This window comes from Oncorhynchus nerka, linkage group LG24 (assembly GCF_034236695.1).
Source record: "Oncorhynchus nerka isolate Pitt River linkage group LG24, Oner_Uvic_2.0, whole genome shotgun sequence".
Lineage (NCBI taxonomy): Eukaryota > Metazoa > Chordata > Actinopteri > Salmoniformes > Salmonidae > Oncorhynchus > Oncorhynchus nerka.
The window spans coordinates 42,379,605-42,399,216 of record NC_088419.1 but is presented as its reverse complement, the minus strand read 5'-3'; the positions used below and the strand labels follow the sequence as shown (position 1 = coordinate 42,399,216).

Below are 19,612 nucleotides of genomic sequence, written 5' to 3'. Positions count from 1 at the left end.
GGACGTTTCTTTTTTTGCTGAGTTTAGTAATTTACTGGGTGACTTTCGCTTTTACTTGAGTAACTTTCTATTAAGGTATCTATACTTTTACTCAAGTATGACAATTGGGTCCTTCTTCCACCACTGGACATTATAGGGTATTGTGTGTAAACCAGTGACACAAAATCTCAATTTAATATATTTTAAATTCAGACTGTAACACAACGAATTGTGGAAAAAGTCAAGGGGTGTGAATACTTTCTGAAGGCACTGGATATGCATAAAATCAGGTTTAAATTGAATGAGCAGCATGATAAATAATAAAAACAATGCATGGTGGTTGTGTGTGTGTGACAGATTTTAATTTACTGGATATTTGAAACATTTCCTGGACATCCATATGCATTGGGTGCTTAACACATCAGGGCATCCACCCACGGTGCTCAGAATGAGAGAAATCACATGTGTATTATGCAAACTCATCTTCACAAACAAATGTTGTCCCCTTGGCTACCGGTGGGTCAGTTGGATCTATTGTGTTAGGCTAATTGATTCAATTCAAAATAAAGCCAATAAGGCTCCTTATTTAGTACTCTAGGGGCAGTATTTCATTTTTGGATAAAAAGACGTGCCCGTTTTAAGCGCAATATTTTGTCACGAAAAGATGCTCGAATATGCTTGGAATTGATAGTTTTGGAAAGAAGACAGTCTTACGTTTCCAGAACTGCAAAGATTTTCACTGTGAGTCCCTTAGAACAAATGCTTCGGGCAAAACCAAGATGTATGACCGACCAGGAAATGCACAGGATTTCTGAGGCTACGTTTTCCATGATCGCCTTATATGGCTGTGAATGCGACAGGAATGAACGGACTCTTTATCTTGTTTCCCCAAGGTCTCTGCAGCATTGTGACGTATTTGTAGGCATATCATTGGAAGATTGACCATAAGAGACTACAATTGCCAAGTGTCCCTCTTGGTGTCTGCGTGGCATTTGGTGCGCAAAACTCAGCTCCCAGTATTTTTCCATTCGAATCTCAGAACAAACCAGGCTACAAGGACGGTGCTTTCAATGGAGAGATATATGACAAACCACCTTCAGGATTGATTCAAACAACGTTTTCCATGTTTCAGTCGATATTATGGAGTTAATTCGGAAAAAAGTTCGACATGTAGGTGACTGAATTTTCGGTTAGTTTCGGTAGCTAAATGCATAGTAACAAAAGGGAACGATGTGTCCTACACAAGAATCTTTCAGGAAAAACTGGACATCTGCTATGTAACTGAGAGTCTCCTCATTGAAACATCTGAAGTTCTTCAAAGGTAAATTATTTTATTTGATTCCTTGGCTGGTTTTTGTGAATATGTTGCGTGCTAAATGCTAACGCTAAATGCTAAGCTAGCTATCACCACTCTTACGCAAATTATTGATTTTCTCTGGTTCTAAAGCATATTTTGAAAATCTGAGACGACAGGATTGTTAAGAAAAGGATAAGCTTGAGAGCAGGCATATTTATTTCATTTCATTTGCGATTTTTAGAAATCGCTAACGTTGCGTTATGGTAATGAGCTTGAGGCTGTAGTAACGATACCGCATGCGGGATGGGGCGGACTATGAGCAAGGTATCATCGGGTAGGATTTACGACGACATCAAGGCAGGTCAGTAAATCCATATCGGCTTCGGGGAATCTCTTGTACAAGGTGTTTCATGATGCTTGCTCTTCGTGTGCATTATTGTCCCTCTCCTGCATTTCAACATCAATTCATTTTTCTTGTCTGGGTGGTTTTCTTATAAAACCTGCTGATTAATACTTGTCCAAACATCGCTAATCAGTAGGTTAGGTTAATGGCACATGTGACCGTAGGTACATATCCCAAACAGAAGCCATGGATTACAGGCAACATCTGCACTGGACTAAAATTTGATTTGATTTGAAGTCTAGAGCTTCCGCTTTCAAGGAGCAATACACTATTCCGGACGCTTATAAGAAATCTCACTATGCCTTCTGATGACCCATCAAATAGGCAAAGTGTCAATACAGGACTAAGATCCAATCCTACTAAACCGGCTCTGATGCTTGTCGGATGTGGCAGGGCTTGCAAACTATTACCGATTACAAAGGGAATCCCAACCGCGAGCTGCCCAATGATGCAAGCCTACCAGACGAGCTAAATGCCTTCTATGCTCGCTTTGAGGCAAGCAACACTGAACCATGCATGAGAGCACCAGCTGTTCTCTCCCTGACAGTCTGTAATACCTACATGTTTCAAGCAGACCGCCATAGTCCCTGTGCCTAAGAACACCAAGGTAACCTACCAAAATGACTACCGCCCGGTAGCACTCATGTCTGTAGTCATGAATAACTTTGAAAGGCCGGTCATCCCAGAAACCCTAGACCCACAACAATTTGCATACCGCCCCATCAGATCCACAGATGACTCAATCTCCATTGACCTCCACACTTCCCTTTCCCACCTGGACAAAAGGAACACCTATGTGAGAATGATGTTAATTGACTAGAGCTCAGCGTTCAACAATATAGTGCCCTCAAAGCACATCACTAAGCTAAGGACCCTAGGACCAAACACCTCCCCCTGCAACTGGCTCCTGGACTTCCTGACGGGCCGCCCCAGGTGGTAAGAGTAGGCAACAACACATCTGCCACGCTGATCCTCAACACTGGGCCCCTCAGGGGTGCATACTTAGTCCCCTCCTATACTCCCTTTTCACAATTGTGGCCACGCACGACTCCAACACCATCATTAAGTTTGCTGATGCCACAACAGTGGTAGGCCTGATCACCGACAACAATGAGAGGATATAGGGAGGAGGTCAGAGACCTGACAACAACCTCTCCCTTAATGTGAGCAAGACAAAGGAGCTGATCGTGGACTAGAGGACAAGGAGGGCTGAACACGCCCCCATACACATCAACTTGGCTGTAGTGGACCGGGTCAAGAATTTCAAGTTCCTTGGTGTCCACATCAAACACACCAAAACATTAACACAATTCTGAGTTGTTATGGTTTCCATGGTGAATTATTAGTTTCACGTTCATTCTTGGGTTAGCTGGCCTACTGCCACAGGAGAGATCGCATTTGTAAAATGTTACATTGTTGCACAGGTTATAGAGTCAGAGAGGTAGGTTTACACAACCACCAATGTTGAAAGAAAAAAAAACTTGTGTAGATGCTCTCTTACTGAGGGAGATTAAGTTTATGAATTTCCTGCCTTGGCTGTGGGGCAGTGGAATTATGACAATAAATCATGGTATTTTGTGGGAGTTTTTGTCCCACATATCAACCAATTAGCATCCAGGATCCAAACAACTGGTTTTATAAAATAGCCATTTTACACAATTATATATTCATAAACTACTATTTCATCTCTCAACGAAAATATAGGCCTAGTCCCAACACATCTATGATTGCTAGCCAAGCCGGCTCGCCGTTTATTCGGTTAGGTTAGGTTGCCAGAAAGTATTTTTGTTCTTTAACTATGGACGCAACACAGTCGTTTGTTCTAACTGTTCTAACTACAGCTAACAGAGTCAAGTCAAACTGTGCAGCTAGAATAACAGCAAATTAGCTGCATTTAATTTTGTTTGAGCTGTTTTCTATTGACAATTATTTGTATATATCCATATTCAATCATGCCGATTCATGATTTTGACTGGCTGAGAAAAGATCCATCTCGTCCTGACACTTTAATTCTCAATACGACAGTGGAGATCGGATTTCATTATTGAAACAATGTTGCAAATGTCGAGAGACAGACAGCAACGTTTGTACAAACCCCTGTTGTTGCAAACCAAATGTTAAGCTAAAGGCAAGGGGAAATCATTCCTAGATGCTTTTTACAGTGGAGATCAACTTAACGAATTGGCTCGCTGGCCTAATGGGATAATGGATGCACAGGGATTGCTCAGATGGAATTGAAAACAAGATGCCCATTTTTGCGTCATAGGCTGACCCATGGTTAAATAGTATGGTTTAGAACGCATCTCAACCAATCACAATGCTTGTTTTGACCAACCTGTTGTAGAATTAGGCAATTATGCCAGAGAACCAGGGAATTATCTTGTGACAAGGACTGTTCTGAGGCCCGAGGCGATAATTCTGGGTTGAAGGGCATTATTCTTTTTATAAAACAGTTGCCAACATATTTATTATATTTCTTATTTAAAAATATTATTTTAAGGAGTATATGTGTTTTTGCTACCCAAGCAGGCTGGTCATTAGTTATTTTCTATTCCTGGTAGGCCGGTTGGATCGGACCACTCTGCTCCTCCCCTCACACACACACACACACACACACACAGACAGGCACACACTCTCTCTGGGATGGATCGATCCAATATTGCAATATGTAAGGAGGAGAATGACCCCTCCCTTATTGAACTTATCGGAATTTTTGCAGAACGGGATTGGTCAATAGCTAAGCAAAGTTTTTATGCAAGAGCCTTTTGTGCAAGAGCTTCAAATTTAAGAATGTTGTCCATCTCGTTTTCATACTTCGCTTCAACCAGCCATTCCGCTCATTTCAAAACTCGTTCACTGACGATGTCTACATGGACACCAATATCACATTATTTTTAGAAATACTCAAGTATTCTGTTTTTGAGTTGACATCAGTGATCAGAAGTTTGGCTCTTTTTAATGAATCTGATGTTTGACTCATTCAGTCAAAAGAACGAATCTTTGGACTCATTTCGTTCATATGAGTTAGTAATGCCCAGAGCACGCACGCCCGAACGGGCGAACGGTGAACTGAAAACTCGAAATAGTAATGATTCTACAAGCTTCTCGTTCAAATGTCGTTCACCATAGGGGGCTTATTGGAGCTGTCATTTGTGACAGACTTTTAAAAGCGTGCTTTAACCAATGTACCTTTGTTGATGGCTAGGCATACAAATAAGATTATTTATCAGTACATTTGAAACGAGGTCTAGATGTGGCCGCAACCGTACTAGATTGTGAACGACTCTTGGCAGAATGCATTGCTTGACTGCGGTTAGGGTGATAAGCACAACATTGCTCACCAACTGCAGCACACCAAATGGTTCATTCTCGAGTTTGTTGAGCAGAGGCTGTGTATGTTTTGGTTCTACAAAGATGTGTCCATCATAACATTCAATAATCAACTATTTGCATTCATTCTTGCACCATGTGATCAATTATCAGTTCTAAACATGTATTTTTCTTCTCTATGCTACCTGCTGCGTGATCTATTTTGCCTGCGCACATACACTGACTGTACAAAACATTAGGAACATCTTCCTAATGTTGAGTTGCACCCCCTTTTGCCCTCAGAACAGCCTCAATTCGTCAAGCATGGACTCTACAAGGTGTCGAAAGCGTTCCACAGGTATGCTGGCCCATGTTGACTCCAACGCTTCCCACAGTTGTATCAAGTTGGCTGGATGTCCTTCGGGTGGTGGACCATTCTTGATACACATGGGAAACTGTTGAGCATGAAAAACCCAGTAGCGTTGCAGTTCTTGACACACTCAAACAGGTGCGCCTGGCACCTACTACCATTCTCAATTCAAACGCACTTAAATATTGTGTCTTTCCCATTCACACTCTGAATGGCACACACACAATCCATGTCTCAATTGTCTCAAAGGCTTAAAAAACGTATTTAACCTTTTTCCTCCCCTTCATCTACACTGATGGAAGTGGATTTAACAAATTACCTCAATAAGGACTCATAGCTTTCACCTGGATTAACCTGGTCAGTCTATGTCATGGAAAGGGCAGGTGTTCCTAATGTTTTTGGAACTCAGTCTATATGACAGACAGTTGTTGGTCGGTGCACGTCTCCAGAGTCACCGGAGGAGCGAGTATTAATCCTGCTGTAGAATTCTTTGCGGGCTTCAGGTCAAACGAACTACTAAAAATGAACGAGTCACTCAGAAAATCAAATCATGACTTACTGTCAGTAAAAATAGTTGTTAAAGAATAATTTGCAAACTGCACATTACTACATCATATCCCATTTACAATAACGTGAATAATCTCCTATCCCAGTTTTGAGAAACACGAATAAGATGCCTGGGATATGATGCTCTTAGATGGAGTACTATGGATTTTATAGATCTTAACCCTTTTACTGATGTTTTTTTGCAGGCTCAATCAATTTGGCATTGTATCCTATTGGAATCCAGCTAGAGTGAGAATATACAGCAATTTGACCTTTTAATCACCCGCAACCTGCATTGAAAATGACTGCAGAGTAGGATTGAGTGATTATTGAGAGTACCAAAATCATATAAACTGGAACAGCCATCTCAGTAATGAGTGCAATAAATCCAACTACTAACAGATTGGATTAGTTAAGAAAAATGTATGGTATTTATTTTTGTGTAGCATACGATTAATCAACCAATCAATGTACATGCATAAGCACAGGTATTGAAACAAACTATTCAGAAAATCCACCTGCAATAGAGCATGCTGGGAAATGTGATAATGATGGGCGTGGTTTTGAGTGGTTTCGAGCAAGCATTCATTTGTAATACTGATTGTCATTTTGAAGTCCACTGAACTCACAGAATAATGCTGATTAAGCAATTGGTTATGTTTTTTTTTTGTTTTTTTACAGGGAGCTACATTTATTTATAGAAAATCAGGCCAGGATACAATCAAATGCACACTGCACTTGGCTTTTAAATGTAATTTACGCTTGAGCCAACATCCCCAGTGTTTGACGTGAATGTGATTTTCACGACCATCAGGGCAATTAAAAGACAAGTGCAGAATCCAGGCCTCGTTGTTCTTGTTTCCTCCAGCCTGGTAACCTAATTGTCCTTACAGCACGCTCCCATTAGGGATAATATTATTCACCAGTTTTTAATCATCCGTTGAGACAAGTTTTAATGGCATTAGGTTTAAAAAAGGGCAATTTTGTTGTTTTGCATCAGCTAGCTATTGTTTGCCTGCATGTGTGATAAAAACATTATACACAACCAGAGAAGTCTACCGGTATGCCCAAATCCAGAAGATAATACTAATAATCAGTATTCCTGTTTCTCCTGGCCTAGTAATTGTCCTAACAGGACACCCCCCTTAGGGATAATAATATTTACGAGTTAAACATAATAATACATTTATACTACCTACAGCACAGAGGTTCTGTATAGCAGCTGTAGCAAAACTACAATTGTTATTGTGGTCCAATAATCATGGTGTTTGTGTTGGCCAAATAACTGTCCTCACGGCACATGCCCCTTGGGACAGTTAAAAGTATTCATGCCAGAGTCATTAGAGATCTCTATAAATTACTTGGATTCATGCCTGTGTCTGTTTACCTACACCACAGAGCAACTCGCATGTAGCTGTTACAAAACTAACTGATACATGAGGTAATGGTGGTGGATAAATGGCACGACAATGAGCCTAAGGATCTTGTCACGTTATCTCTGTGCATTCAAATTGCCATCATTAAAATGTTATTGTCTTTGTTGTCCGTAGCTTATGCCTGCCCATACCATAACCCCACTGCCACAATGGGGCACTCTGTTCACAACATTGACATCAGCAAACCGTTTGTCCACACGACTCCATACATGTGGTCTGCAGCTGTGAGGCCAGATGGACGTACTGCCGAATTATCCAAAATGACGTTGGAAGTGGCATATGGTAGAGACATGAACATTCAATTCTCTGGCAACAGCTCTGGTGGACATTCCTGCAGTCAAGCATGCCAATTTCACACTCCCTCAAAACTTGAGACTTCTGTGGCATTGTGTTGTGTGACAAAACTGCACATTTTAAAGTGGCCTTTTATTGTCCCTAGCACAAGGTGCACCTGTGTAATGAACATGCTGTTTAATCAGCTTTTTGATATGCCACACCTATCAAGTGGGTGGATGATCTTGGCAAAGGAGAAATGCTCACTAACATGGATGTAAACAACTTTGTGCACAACATTTGTATGCTTTTTGTGCGCATGGAACATTTCTTGGATATTTTATTTCAGCTCATGAAACACAGGACCGACACTTTACATGTTGCGTTTACATTTTTCTTCAGTGTAGATGCATCATAAATCATTTCCATGGAGAGGTTCCTATTGGAGAGCATCAAATAGGTTTAACCAATAGTCCTCTATTTAAAGTACAATTACTTTTCCTGTGGCATTGGTAATTGCTGAGGTGAGCCCCTTAACATTACACTGCAAAGTGCTATGAGTTCTAAAAGGCCCACCTCAGAGGAAGTTGCTGCACCTATTTTGAGTAGTTCCTGTCCTACAGCAGGAAATCCTCGTTTAGGTTCCACCTCGGAAACTGACTCAGGCTGCTTATACATAATCAGAATTTGGAGATGTCTGTTACTTGAACTCTGAAGCATTTATCTGAGCTGCAATTTCTGAGGATGGTAACTCTAATGAACTTATCCTCTGCAGCAGAGGTAACTCTGGGTCTTCCTTTCCTGTGGCGGTGTTCATGAGAACCAGTTTCATCCTAGCGCTTCATGGTTTTTGCGATTGCACTTGAAGACACTTTCAAAATTCTTGACATTTTCCGTATTGACTGACCTTCATGTCTTAAAGTAACGATAGACTGTCATTTCTCTTAGCTTATTTGAGCTGTTCTTCCTATAATATGGATTTAGTCTTTTACCAAATAGGGCTTTATTCTTTAAACTTGAGACTTTATTCTGTATACCACCCCTACCTTGTCACAACACAACTGATTGGATCAAACGCATTAAGAAGCAAAGCAATTCCACAAATTAACTTTTAACAAAGCACACCTGTTAATTGAAATGCATTCCAGGTGACTACCTCATGTGCAAAGCTGTCAAGGCAAAGGGTGGCTATTTTGAAAAATCTCAAATATATTTTGGTTTGTGTGACACTTTTTTGGTTACTACATGATTTCATATGTGTTATTTCATAGTTTTGATATCTTCACTATTATTATACAATATAGAAAATAGTCAAATAAAGTAAAACCCTTGATTGAGTAGGTGTGTCCAAACTTTTGACCGATACTGTGTATATACGTATATATATATATATATATATATATATATATATATATATATATATATATATATATATATATATATATATATATATAAAATGTATTTTCCTTCATTATTGTTCCCTAACTCTACCATCTCTCCCCTAATTGAAGTAAACTAAAGGACAACAACACTTAGGCTTCTTCTTCCAGGTCATACGCACTATATACATTTTACGGACACAGTATATTTTACAATAGTTATATTTTGTTTGTTTTTAGTCCCATCCTTCAGCTCCACTCAATCCCTCCCATCTATCTCTGAACACCATTCAGTTCTGATTAGTATTTGCCATTTATTTTTCAACTGTGCTGTGATGTTTCACAAAAGTTCTGAACATTTCTATTCTCATACATATTTAAAAACATATTTAAAGAGAATTATTATATATCATTGATCGATTGGCGATTACTTGTGAAATCACCCAGCACATGTAAACCTGATAATACAGTGTGAATGCTCTTAAAGTTACAATGTTTCCGTTATAGCGTCTTTTTGACAGTTTTAATAACATCGCAAAATAGACATTAATATTCCATATTCCATCTCTCATTATTCCCAGCATTCGGATGTTGAAATATATTTTCTCAGTGTCCATTGTTTGATGTTGAAGTTTTTGGCGGCAAGAGTCTCTCGGTAACAAAGGGATTTTGTCCTTTAGATACTGCAGGGCAATAGAGAAAGTTCACTACCGACTGTTAAGTCACAAAACCGGCCCAACTCTTCCCTCTCTCCTCTCTGGTGGGAGAGAGGGGGGGGTCTGGCTATCTGATCATCACCAAGGTGTTACGACTTCTAGGAGTAGTGGGTGCGGAGTCAGGCGCAGAGAGCAGAGGGTAAAGGACAACTGTATTTATTTCAGAGAAAAGTAGGTCACGCCAAAACACCAGGCGCATACAAAGACCGGCTCAAAAACAGGACAAAAACAGTCCGGAGAAATACAAAAATATCACATCCACAAAACGAACAGAGAAACAAGCCCGCACAAAAGCCAGCAGGCCTACTGGGTTTAAATAGCCCACAATCAAAACCTAAACACAAAACAGGTGCAACTAATCAGACACAACTAAATGAAACAGAAAAGGGGATCGGTAGCAGCTAGTAGGCCGGCGACGACGACCACCGAGCTCCGCCCGAACAGGAAGAGGCACCATCTTCGGCAGGACGTGCGGCTCCCGCAGGGCACCGACCCCGGCCTCGAGGGCGACCCATGAGGTACTGCAGGCCCCTCACCCGGCGTCTCGAGTCCAGAATAGCTCGTACTGTGTAAGCCAGGGACCCCTCGATGTCCAGATGGGGCGGAGGGACCTCCGGCATCTCACCTTCTTGTAGGGGACCAGCTACCACCGGCCTGAGGAGAGACACATGGAACGAGGGGTTAATACGATAGTAAGAGGGAAGTTGCAATCTATAACACACCTCGTTTATCCTCCTCAGGACTTTAAATGGCCCCACACACTGTGGCCCCATCTTCCGGCAGGGCAGGCGTAGGGGTAGGTTTCGGGTCGAGAGCCAGACCCTGTCCCCTGGTGCGAACACAGGGGCCTCACTGCGGTGGCGGTCAGCGCTCTTCTGCCGTCCACTGGCCTGCTTGAGAGAGTCCTGGACTGCCCGCCAGGTCTCCCTAGAGCGCTGTACCCACTCCTCCACCGCAGGAGCTTTGGTCTGACTCTGATGCCACGGAGCCAGGACCGGCTGGTAGCCCAGCACGCATTGGAATGGCGACATGTTCGTGGAGGAGTGACGGAGTGAGTTCTGTGCCACCTCTGCTCATGGGACATACCTCGCCCATTCTCCTGGCCGGTCCTGGCAATACGACCTCAGAAACCTACCCACTTCCTGGTTCACTCTCTCCACCTGCCCATTACTCTCGGGGTGATAACCAGAGGTAAGGCTGACCGAGATCCCCAGACGCTCCATAAACGCCCTCCAAACCCGGGACGTGAACTGGGGACCTTGATCAAATACGATGTCCTCCGGCACAGCTTGATTGGTTAATTGATTGCTGGATTAGTTTACTAATCCTTGCTCTCTCTTCCAGCTTTCTTGCTTGATTCATTGATTGACTGACTGACTGACTTATTGCTCTCTTTCTCTCTCCCATCCAGCGGTGCTCTCAGTGCTGGGTAATGCTGCGGTCCTGCTGACCTCAGCACTGCGGCCGACTAACCTCAAGGCCCCGGAGCTCCTGACAGTCAACCTGGCTGTGACGGACATCGGCATGGCTCTCAGCATGTACCCCCTATCCATTGCCTCGCTCTTCAACCACGCCTGGATTGGAGGGAATTCCTCCTGCCTCTACTATGGCCTGATGGGGATGATCTTCGGCACGGCCAGCATCATGACCCTGGCTGTCATGGGTTTGGTACGATACCTGGTGACAGGAAACCCACCTAAAACAGGTATGGTGATGAGTCCGTCAGTTGAGCACAGTTTCTTTTTTTATGCAAGCTTGGTTGAAAAAGTGCGGTAGGGTGGCTGGTTGATAGTGGAGGTTGTTTGGTAAACTACCATTTGTTTGTGTGATATAACAAGCCTTACCTGAGATCTGATGGGTCGTGCTAGCCCCCACAGATAATAATGTTTCAGTGCAGTTAATTTGATGAAGATGATAACCCCCCCAAGACACATTTTTGATTGATCAAATTTGACTAGGAGGTTCACTCCACACCTCTGATTTCCATGTAGGTCTAAACCAAACATTACTAAACCCCGAAGGTACTTCTCTCCATGAGGACCGAGGCTCTAAGGCCCTGATTTAGGATCTGCAGGCTTTCTTTTAGCTTTTTTTCTCTATTATATTTTATAAAAGCCTCCGCTCTTCTGGGAAGGTGATGTTGGAACATTGCTGCAGGGACTTGCTTTCATTCAACCACAAGAGCATTATTGAGGTTGGGCACTGACTTTGGGCGATTAGGCCTGGCTCGCAGTCGGCATTCCAATTCATCCCAAAGGTGTTCGATGGGGTTGAGATCAGGGCTCTGTGAAGGCCAGTCAAGTTCTTCCACACTGATCTCGACAAACCATTTCTTTATGATCCTCGCTTTGTGCACAGGGGCACATTGTCATGCTGAAACAGGAAACTGCCTTCCCCAAACGGTGCCACAAATTTGAAAGCACAGAATCATCTAGAATGTCATTGTATGCTGTAGTGTTAAGACTTCCCTTCACTGGAACTAAGGGTCCTAGACCGAACCATGAAAAACAGCCCCAGACCACTATTTCTTCTCCACCAAACTTTACAGTTGGCACTATGCATTGGTGCATGTAGCGTTCTGCTGCCATCCGTCAGACCCAGATTCGTACTTCGGACTGCCAGATGGTGAAGCGTGATTTATCACTCCAGAGAACACATTTCCACTGCTCCAGAGTCCAATTGCGGTGAGCTTTACACCACCCCAGTTGAAGCTTGGCATTGCGCATGGTGATCTTAGGCTTGTGTGCGGCTGCTCGGCCATGGATACCCATTTCATGAAGCTCCTGATGAACCGTGCTGACGTTGCTTTCAGAGGCATTTTGCAACTTGGATGTGAGTGTTGCAACCAAGGACAGACCATTTTTACGAGCTACTCACTTCAGCACTCAACGGTCTTTGCGGCTGAGTCGTTATTGCTCCTAGATGTTTCCACCTCACAATAACGGCCCTTAGTTGACCGGGGCAGCTCTAGCAGGGCATAAATTTGATGAACTGATTTGGAGAACAGCAAAAACAAGCAAAAATGACCCCAGCCATTTTCACCTTGGCTGCTGTAGGTTAATTCACACCGGTCGATCTACAAACACATAGCCTATTAGCCATATGTAATGGTATACCCCTGAAAGGGGGGAAATATGAGAAATGAGTCACAGTGGCATGTAGCATCAGCGACTGTTCAGTCAGTTGTAATGATGAATTGCATAAATCGTCGTCTCTTTAATTAGATATCTATTTTCTCAAACGACATAGCATCCACATTTGTATTCCTAGGCATTACTAATCAAGCTCCGCACAAACAAGCATCAATGGAGCACACAGATTATTGTATTATCACATTCACATGAATTATTAGAATATTACTTAGGATTCTGTATTAATATCAGTGATGTAGTGTTAAAAAAAGTGGGTAATGGGTCATGTATTAAATTCAAATGGAAAATCAGGGGGAAAAGAATAACCCAAAAAAGCCTTTTGTCCGAGATGGGGTAGTTCGTTTCACTTCTCAGGCCTTTGGCCTGGGTTACGCGAGAGGGCAGAGTTAGCCATTTGAGAGAGTGGTGAATTATTAGTATTTTCAAATTTGAAAAAAAATGAGAGGTCCGGACCTCAGTGTCCTCATATGTAGTTGCAGCCCTGCTGCCGTTTATTACCTACAGTAATAAACTACTTCACCAAACCAACCAGGTCCAGCAACAAGCTAGCCTACGATACATCATCTTGCTTTCAGCTGTCCACTTTGATTTATGTATAGAGAGAAAAGCATATATATACTGTAATGAAACAGCAGGGAGCAGGTCGGGAACCCTAGACCTTCTAGCCCGAAGTCCAGCGCGCTCTCGACTGTGCCGCAAAAGCATGTTCGGCGCTTACAAACCCAGGGCCGTTACAATACTATAGAGTGGCAAACCATGTTTACTGGACCTTCATTGGGAAAATAAAATCCTCCAATACATCGTATCAAACTCAAATCTCAAGAAAAATAACAGAAACATAGCATTGCTTAATGCGCCCAACTGAATCTAAACAGGCGTGAGGGTGAGCCGCACTTCATGCTACCACTCACACAGAGACAGCACCCACATGGGATAATGCTACCCGCAACAACAACCACACTGCTCACACAGCCTAACGCCATCATTGTCAAAAGTGACAACAGTGACACATCAAAGGATGTGAGTGTGCCATGCTGGTGATGCTGAAAGGACAGTAACCGTAAAACACTCCATGTAGGAGAGAATACTTTTTGTAAAACACAGAGGGCCGATAGAAAGACAGCAGTCACACACAGCATGATGTTAATGAATAAGCAGCACTTTCACTCTGACATAATTAGCAGGTAGGATCCAATCATAAGGGTACAAAAACACAACCATTAGGCTAAGCATTTCCCAGTCAAAATGTATAGCTATTACATTGCAAACATATTTTTCAAGTTCAGCACACAAAATAAATCTGTGATCTAAAATCTTAAATGTAACAATGTTTCACACACATAACACATTATTTTCAGAGATAGCTAGTTAACAACAGATAGCTGGTTAACAAGTGATTATTTACTAGATGATGATCATTTGAAACGTAATTGCTTTATGAAAGTTAATCTTGAAAAGGGCGAAGCTAACACATTAGCATCAACCTCCTCTTCAACAACACCTGCTGCAGCCACTACACACTAGCTTACAACAAAAGCTAGCTAGGCCATGGGAAAACTACTGCTCACTATTGCACAGTGACCTGTCAGCCTTCGAGAAGGGGAAAGTATACATGCGCTTTTGTTCAAATGTGATTGGTTGATTCCGCTGTTACTCAAAAGTCTGACCTTTCAGGGGGCATGTGCTCAAAATGAAAAAGGTCACCCACCTGCATTTATTTTATTGATTGTGATTTATCTTCAATGCTCTTAAATAATATACAATTAATAGTCTTCTAACTCATGATATGTGGCTGGCTGGCTACTAGCTTATATTTTAGTATATGGCGGCCTGCAAGAGTCTAGACTGCCTATGTTGCTGTTGCTCTGACACACGTGCAACTCCCGACTGAAGAAGGGATGGAGTTGTGTCAGAGGTTCGTAGATGCAGCTGCTCCTCTCTATGCCTTTCTGCCTCTCTCTGCTGCACGTAGGCTATTAGCCAACCGGCCCGAATATTGGCGATGATGTAAATCAAGTGTTAATCAAGTTTTATCAAGTGTTAATCAAGTTTTATCAAGTGTTAATCAAATGTTATGCTGCAGGGGGTGGAGGGTGGCGAACTTGAACGACGTCACAATGACTTGTGGGCAGTGTGTTCAGAACAACAATGACAAAAACTGTGTACATAAAAATATAATTATACCATCACCCAAAAGGACTCTTGGCGAGTGGGAGGGCAAATGGGCAGGTGCTCGGACACAAGTAAACAACTACCTGTGCACGTGCCTGATATACAGTGTAATGCTACTTAATCAGCTACTGTATTATATACGACTGACTGGATGCATATGGACAATTGACCAGGAAGTGTTTGACAGTCCCAGTTCTGGACATCTGTCTGTGTCCTGCATACTGAAGAGGAAGGCTATTCAGCTGAAACGTTTGTTCATAATGTACAAAGTAGGGATTGGCGTGACAATAATTTATGCATGATAATCCCCTGGTGCAGATAAACTAAATGGAAAAAAGACAGGGAAATAAGTCGTGCTAAGCTTACTTCTTAAGGTTCTGGGTGCATTATTATTGGTTTTATTACTCATAATCTAAACTACCAGCAGGGGGTGGAGACGTCTATAGAATTTGAATTTTAAAGCCATTCTAATTATATGGTAAAACCCATGCTGTTGCTGAATAGCAAATCGATGTTCAGTGGGTAGATACATCCGACCTGAATGATCTTTACCTGGACACCGTAGGGCACACACATATATACACATGCAGGCAGACACACACACACATGCGTACACACATACAATGGCATATAATACACTGCTCAAAAAAATAAAGGGAACACTAAAATAACACATCCTAGATCTGAATTAATGAAATATTCTTATTAAATACTTTTTTCTTTACATAGTTGAATGTGCTGACAACAAAATCACCCAAAAATTATCAATGGAAATCAAATTTCTCAACCCATGGAGGTCTGGATTTGGAGTCACACTCAAAATTAAAGTGGAAAACCACACTACAGGCTGATCCAACATTGATGTAATGTCCTTAAAACAAGTCAAAATGAGGCTCAGTAGTGTGTGTGGCCTCCACGTGCCTGTATGACCTCCCTACAACGCCTGGGCATGCTCCTGATGAGGTGGCGGATAGTCTTCTGAGGGATCTCCTCCCAGACCTGGACTAAAGCATCCGCCAATTCCTGGACAGTCTGTGGTGCAACGTGGCGTTGGTGGATGGAGCGAGACATGATGTCCCAGATGTGCTCAATTGGATTCAGGTCTGGGGAACGGGTCGGGCCAGTCCATAGCATCAATGCCTTCCTCTTGCAGGAACTGCTGACACACTCCAGCCACATGAGGTCCAGCATTGTCTTGCATTAGGAGGATCCCAGGGCCAACCGCACCAGCATATGGTCTCGCAAGGGGTCTAAGGATCTCATCTCGGTACCTAATGGCAGTCAGGCTACCTCTGGCGAGCACATGGAGGGCTGTGCGGCCCCCCAAAGAAATGCCCCCCACACCATGACTGACCCACCGCCAAACCGGTCATGCTGGAGGATGTTGTAGGCAGCAGAACGTTCTCCACGGCGTCTCCAGACTGTCACGTCTGTCACATGTGCTCAGTGTGAACCTGCTTTCATCTGTGAAGAGCACAGGGCACCAGTGGCGAATTTGCCAATCTTGGTGTTCTCTGGCAAATGCCAAACGTCCTGCACTGTGTTGGGCTGTAAGTACAACCCCCACCTGTGGACATCGGGCCCTCATACCACCCTCATGGAGTCTGTTTCTGACCGTTTGAGCAGACACATGCACATTTGTGGCCTGCTGGAGGTCATTTTGCAGGGCTCTGGCAGTGCTCCTCCACAAAGGTGGAGGTAGCGGTCCTGCTGCTGGGTTGTTGCCCTCCTACGGCCTCCTCCACGTCTCCTGATGTACTGGCCTGTCTCCTGGTAGCGCCTCCATGGTCTGGACACTATGCTGACAGACACAGCTAACCTTCTTGCCACAGCTCGCATTGATGTGCCATCCTGGATGAGCTGCACTACCTGAGCCACTTGTGTGGGTTGTAGACTCTGTCTCATGCTACCACTAGAGTGAAAACACCGCCAGCATTCAAAAGTGACCAAAACATCAGCCAGGAAGCATAGGAACTGAGAAGAGGTCTGTGGTTACCACCTGCAGAACCACTCCTTTATTGGGGGTGTCTTGCTAATTGCCTATAATTTCCACCTGTTGTCTATTCCATTTGCACAACAGCATGTGCAATTTATTGTCAATCAGTGTTGCTTCCTAAGTGGACAGTTTGATTTCACAGAAGTGTGATTGACTTGGAGTTACATTGTGTTGTTTAAGTGTTCCCTTTATTTTTTTGAGCAGTGTATTATTCAATTGGATGTAATGCTCTGTGACCCACAATCAGCTTACTTACAGTCACTCTGCCAACCACATTGTTTTTATCAGCTAGATCAGCCATCATAATATTCATTCATTCATTCTATTCGCCATCATATCTACAGTATCTCCATATCTATGTAATGTGCTCATTACGGTCCGTTCCAAACTGTTGACTCAGAAATATACATATTCTAATTCCGTGGTAGTCCCTGCAAGGGTTGGTTCCAAATGCAGACATAAGAATTTGTTCTTAACTGACTTGCCGAGTTAAACGAAGGTTAAATTAAATAAAAATGTTTAAAAAATGGTGGGTTGGATGGCAGCCGAGGTGGTCACTGACAGCTAGTCAATACCGATTCATCATCGATGCTTCTGATGAATGTGAATAAGTAAATCAGGATGTTTAGTGCAGTGTAAGTGTGGGTTCTTATGGATCATTACTCTTATGAAGTGAGGGAATAGCAAGAGGTTCCTAGTGGGCTGCGAACCCCCAGGACGTCTCTCCCAAAGAAGCTCTAACTGCAATGTTAATAAGAATATCCCCATTGGGAGAGATTGTAAGGCGCCTATCAAATAGGGTCCTTGCAGTGCTCTAGCTGTCCTTACTGTACACTCCTCTTTCACTCTCGTACAGGTAATAAGTTCCAGCATCATAGCATAATGATGATCAGTGTGATATGACTAGAGTTCAACTTTGGTTTAGGGTTAGGATTAGGGTTAGGGTAAGGTTTATGTTAAGGGTTGGGGTCCTCCTCTACCTCTCTTCCTACCCTTCTCTACCTCTTCACCAGGCAACAAGTTCCAGCGTCGGACCATCACCATGGTGATCAGTGTGATCTGGCTGTACTCTGGACTGTGGGCTGTGTTCCCTCTACTGGGATGGGGTGGCTACGGACCGGAGCCCTTCGGGGTGGCCTGCTCCGTGGACTGGGCCAGTTACCAAGACTCCCTGAACCGTTCCACCTTCATCATGTCTCTGTCTATCCTCTGCACCTTCATCCCCTTCCTCGTCATCCTCTTCTCCTATTTCGGCATAGCTTGGAAACTCCACAAGGCCTACCAGGCCATCCAAAGCAGCGACTTCCACTACGGACACATCGAGAGGAAGGTCACTCTGGTGAGTATGACCGTTTATCTGTTGACTGTTTATGAACCGTTCAATTAAATATTCTTTCTTTAAAAGCTGGAATCCGCATAAAGTGAAACAGTGCCACTGTTCTCCCCAGCACCTTTGTTATTGTTTTTCGGTGAAACGGAGGAGAGCAGTGTTCGGCAGCTTTATCGTGAATAATTTTTAAAAATAATTAATTTTAAAATGAATAATTTTGCATTTAGAAAAAAAAAGTTTTCATTGAATTTAAAATGTTCCTTCAAGAGGAGTTGAATACATCTTTCACATTCACTTTGTTCTTTAATTCATGCCCAGTGGTTAGGCCCAGTTTAGTTTTCCGCTCTCCTACGATGCAAACAGACAGATAATGAATGACCTATTAGAGTGAGATCCATCTCCAGCTGGCGATAGCCTCACAAAACTCAGATGGAGGGTTTCATTTAGTTTATCTCTGTAATGTTGTGCATACACAGAGCAGGGTGTAGTGATACATTAACAAAGATTCACACCTCTTTCTCTCTGACTCACAGCTTCACAGTCATTTTTTATTTTTTATTTCACCTTTATTTAACCAGGTAGACTAGTTGAGAACAAGTTCTCATTTACAACTGCGACCTGGCCAAGATAAAGCACAGCATTTCGACACATACAACACAGAGTTACACATGGAATAAACAAACATACAGTCAATAATACAGTAGAAAAGTCTATATACAGTGTGTGCAAATGATGTAAGATAAGGGAGTAATGCAATAAATAGGCCATGGTGGCGAAGTAATTACAATACACCAATTAAACACTGGAGTGATAGATATGCAGAAGATGAATGTGCAAGTAGAGATACTGGGGTGCAAAGGAACAAGATAAATATATAAATACAGTATGGGGATGAGGTAGTTGGATGGGCTATTTACAGATGGGCTATGTACAGGTGCAGTGATCTGTGAGCTGCTCTGACAGCTGGTGCTTAAAGCTAGTGAGGGAGATATGAGTCTCCAGCTTCAGTGATTTTTGCAATTCGTTCCAGTCATTGACAGCAGAGAACTGGAAGGAAAGGCGGACAAATGAGGAATTGGCTTTGGGGGTGACCAGTGAGATATACCTGCTGCAGCGCATGCTACGGGTGGGTGCTGCTATGGTGATCAGTGAGTTGAGATAAGACAGGGCTTTACCTAGCAAAGACTTGTAGGTGACCTGGAGCCAGTGGGTTTGGCGACGAGTATGAAGCGAGGGCCAGCCAACGAGAGTGTA

At 43.0% G+C, this 19,612-nt stretch overlaps 1 protein-coding gene across 1 annotated transcript in view; it reads left to right on the top strand.

The window, feature by feature from the left end:
• Nucleotides 1-19,612, top strand: part of LOC115107504 (opsin-5-like) — a gene marked incomplete at its 5' end in the record, with an annotated part of 32,232 nt that overhangs the window by 8,406 nt on the left and 4,214 nt on the right. The window contains 2 exons of the mRNA XM_065008492.1: nt 11,120-11,413; nt 18,042-18,367. Of these exons, the coding sequence (XP_064864564.1) occupies nt 11,120-11,413; nt 18,042-18,367 (620 nt within the window). The remainder of the gene's footprint in view (nt 1-11,119; nt 11,414-18,041; nt 18,368-19,612) is intronic.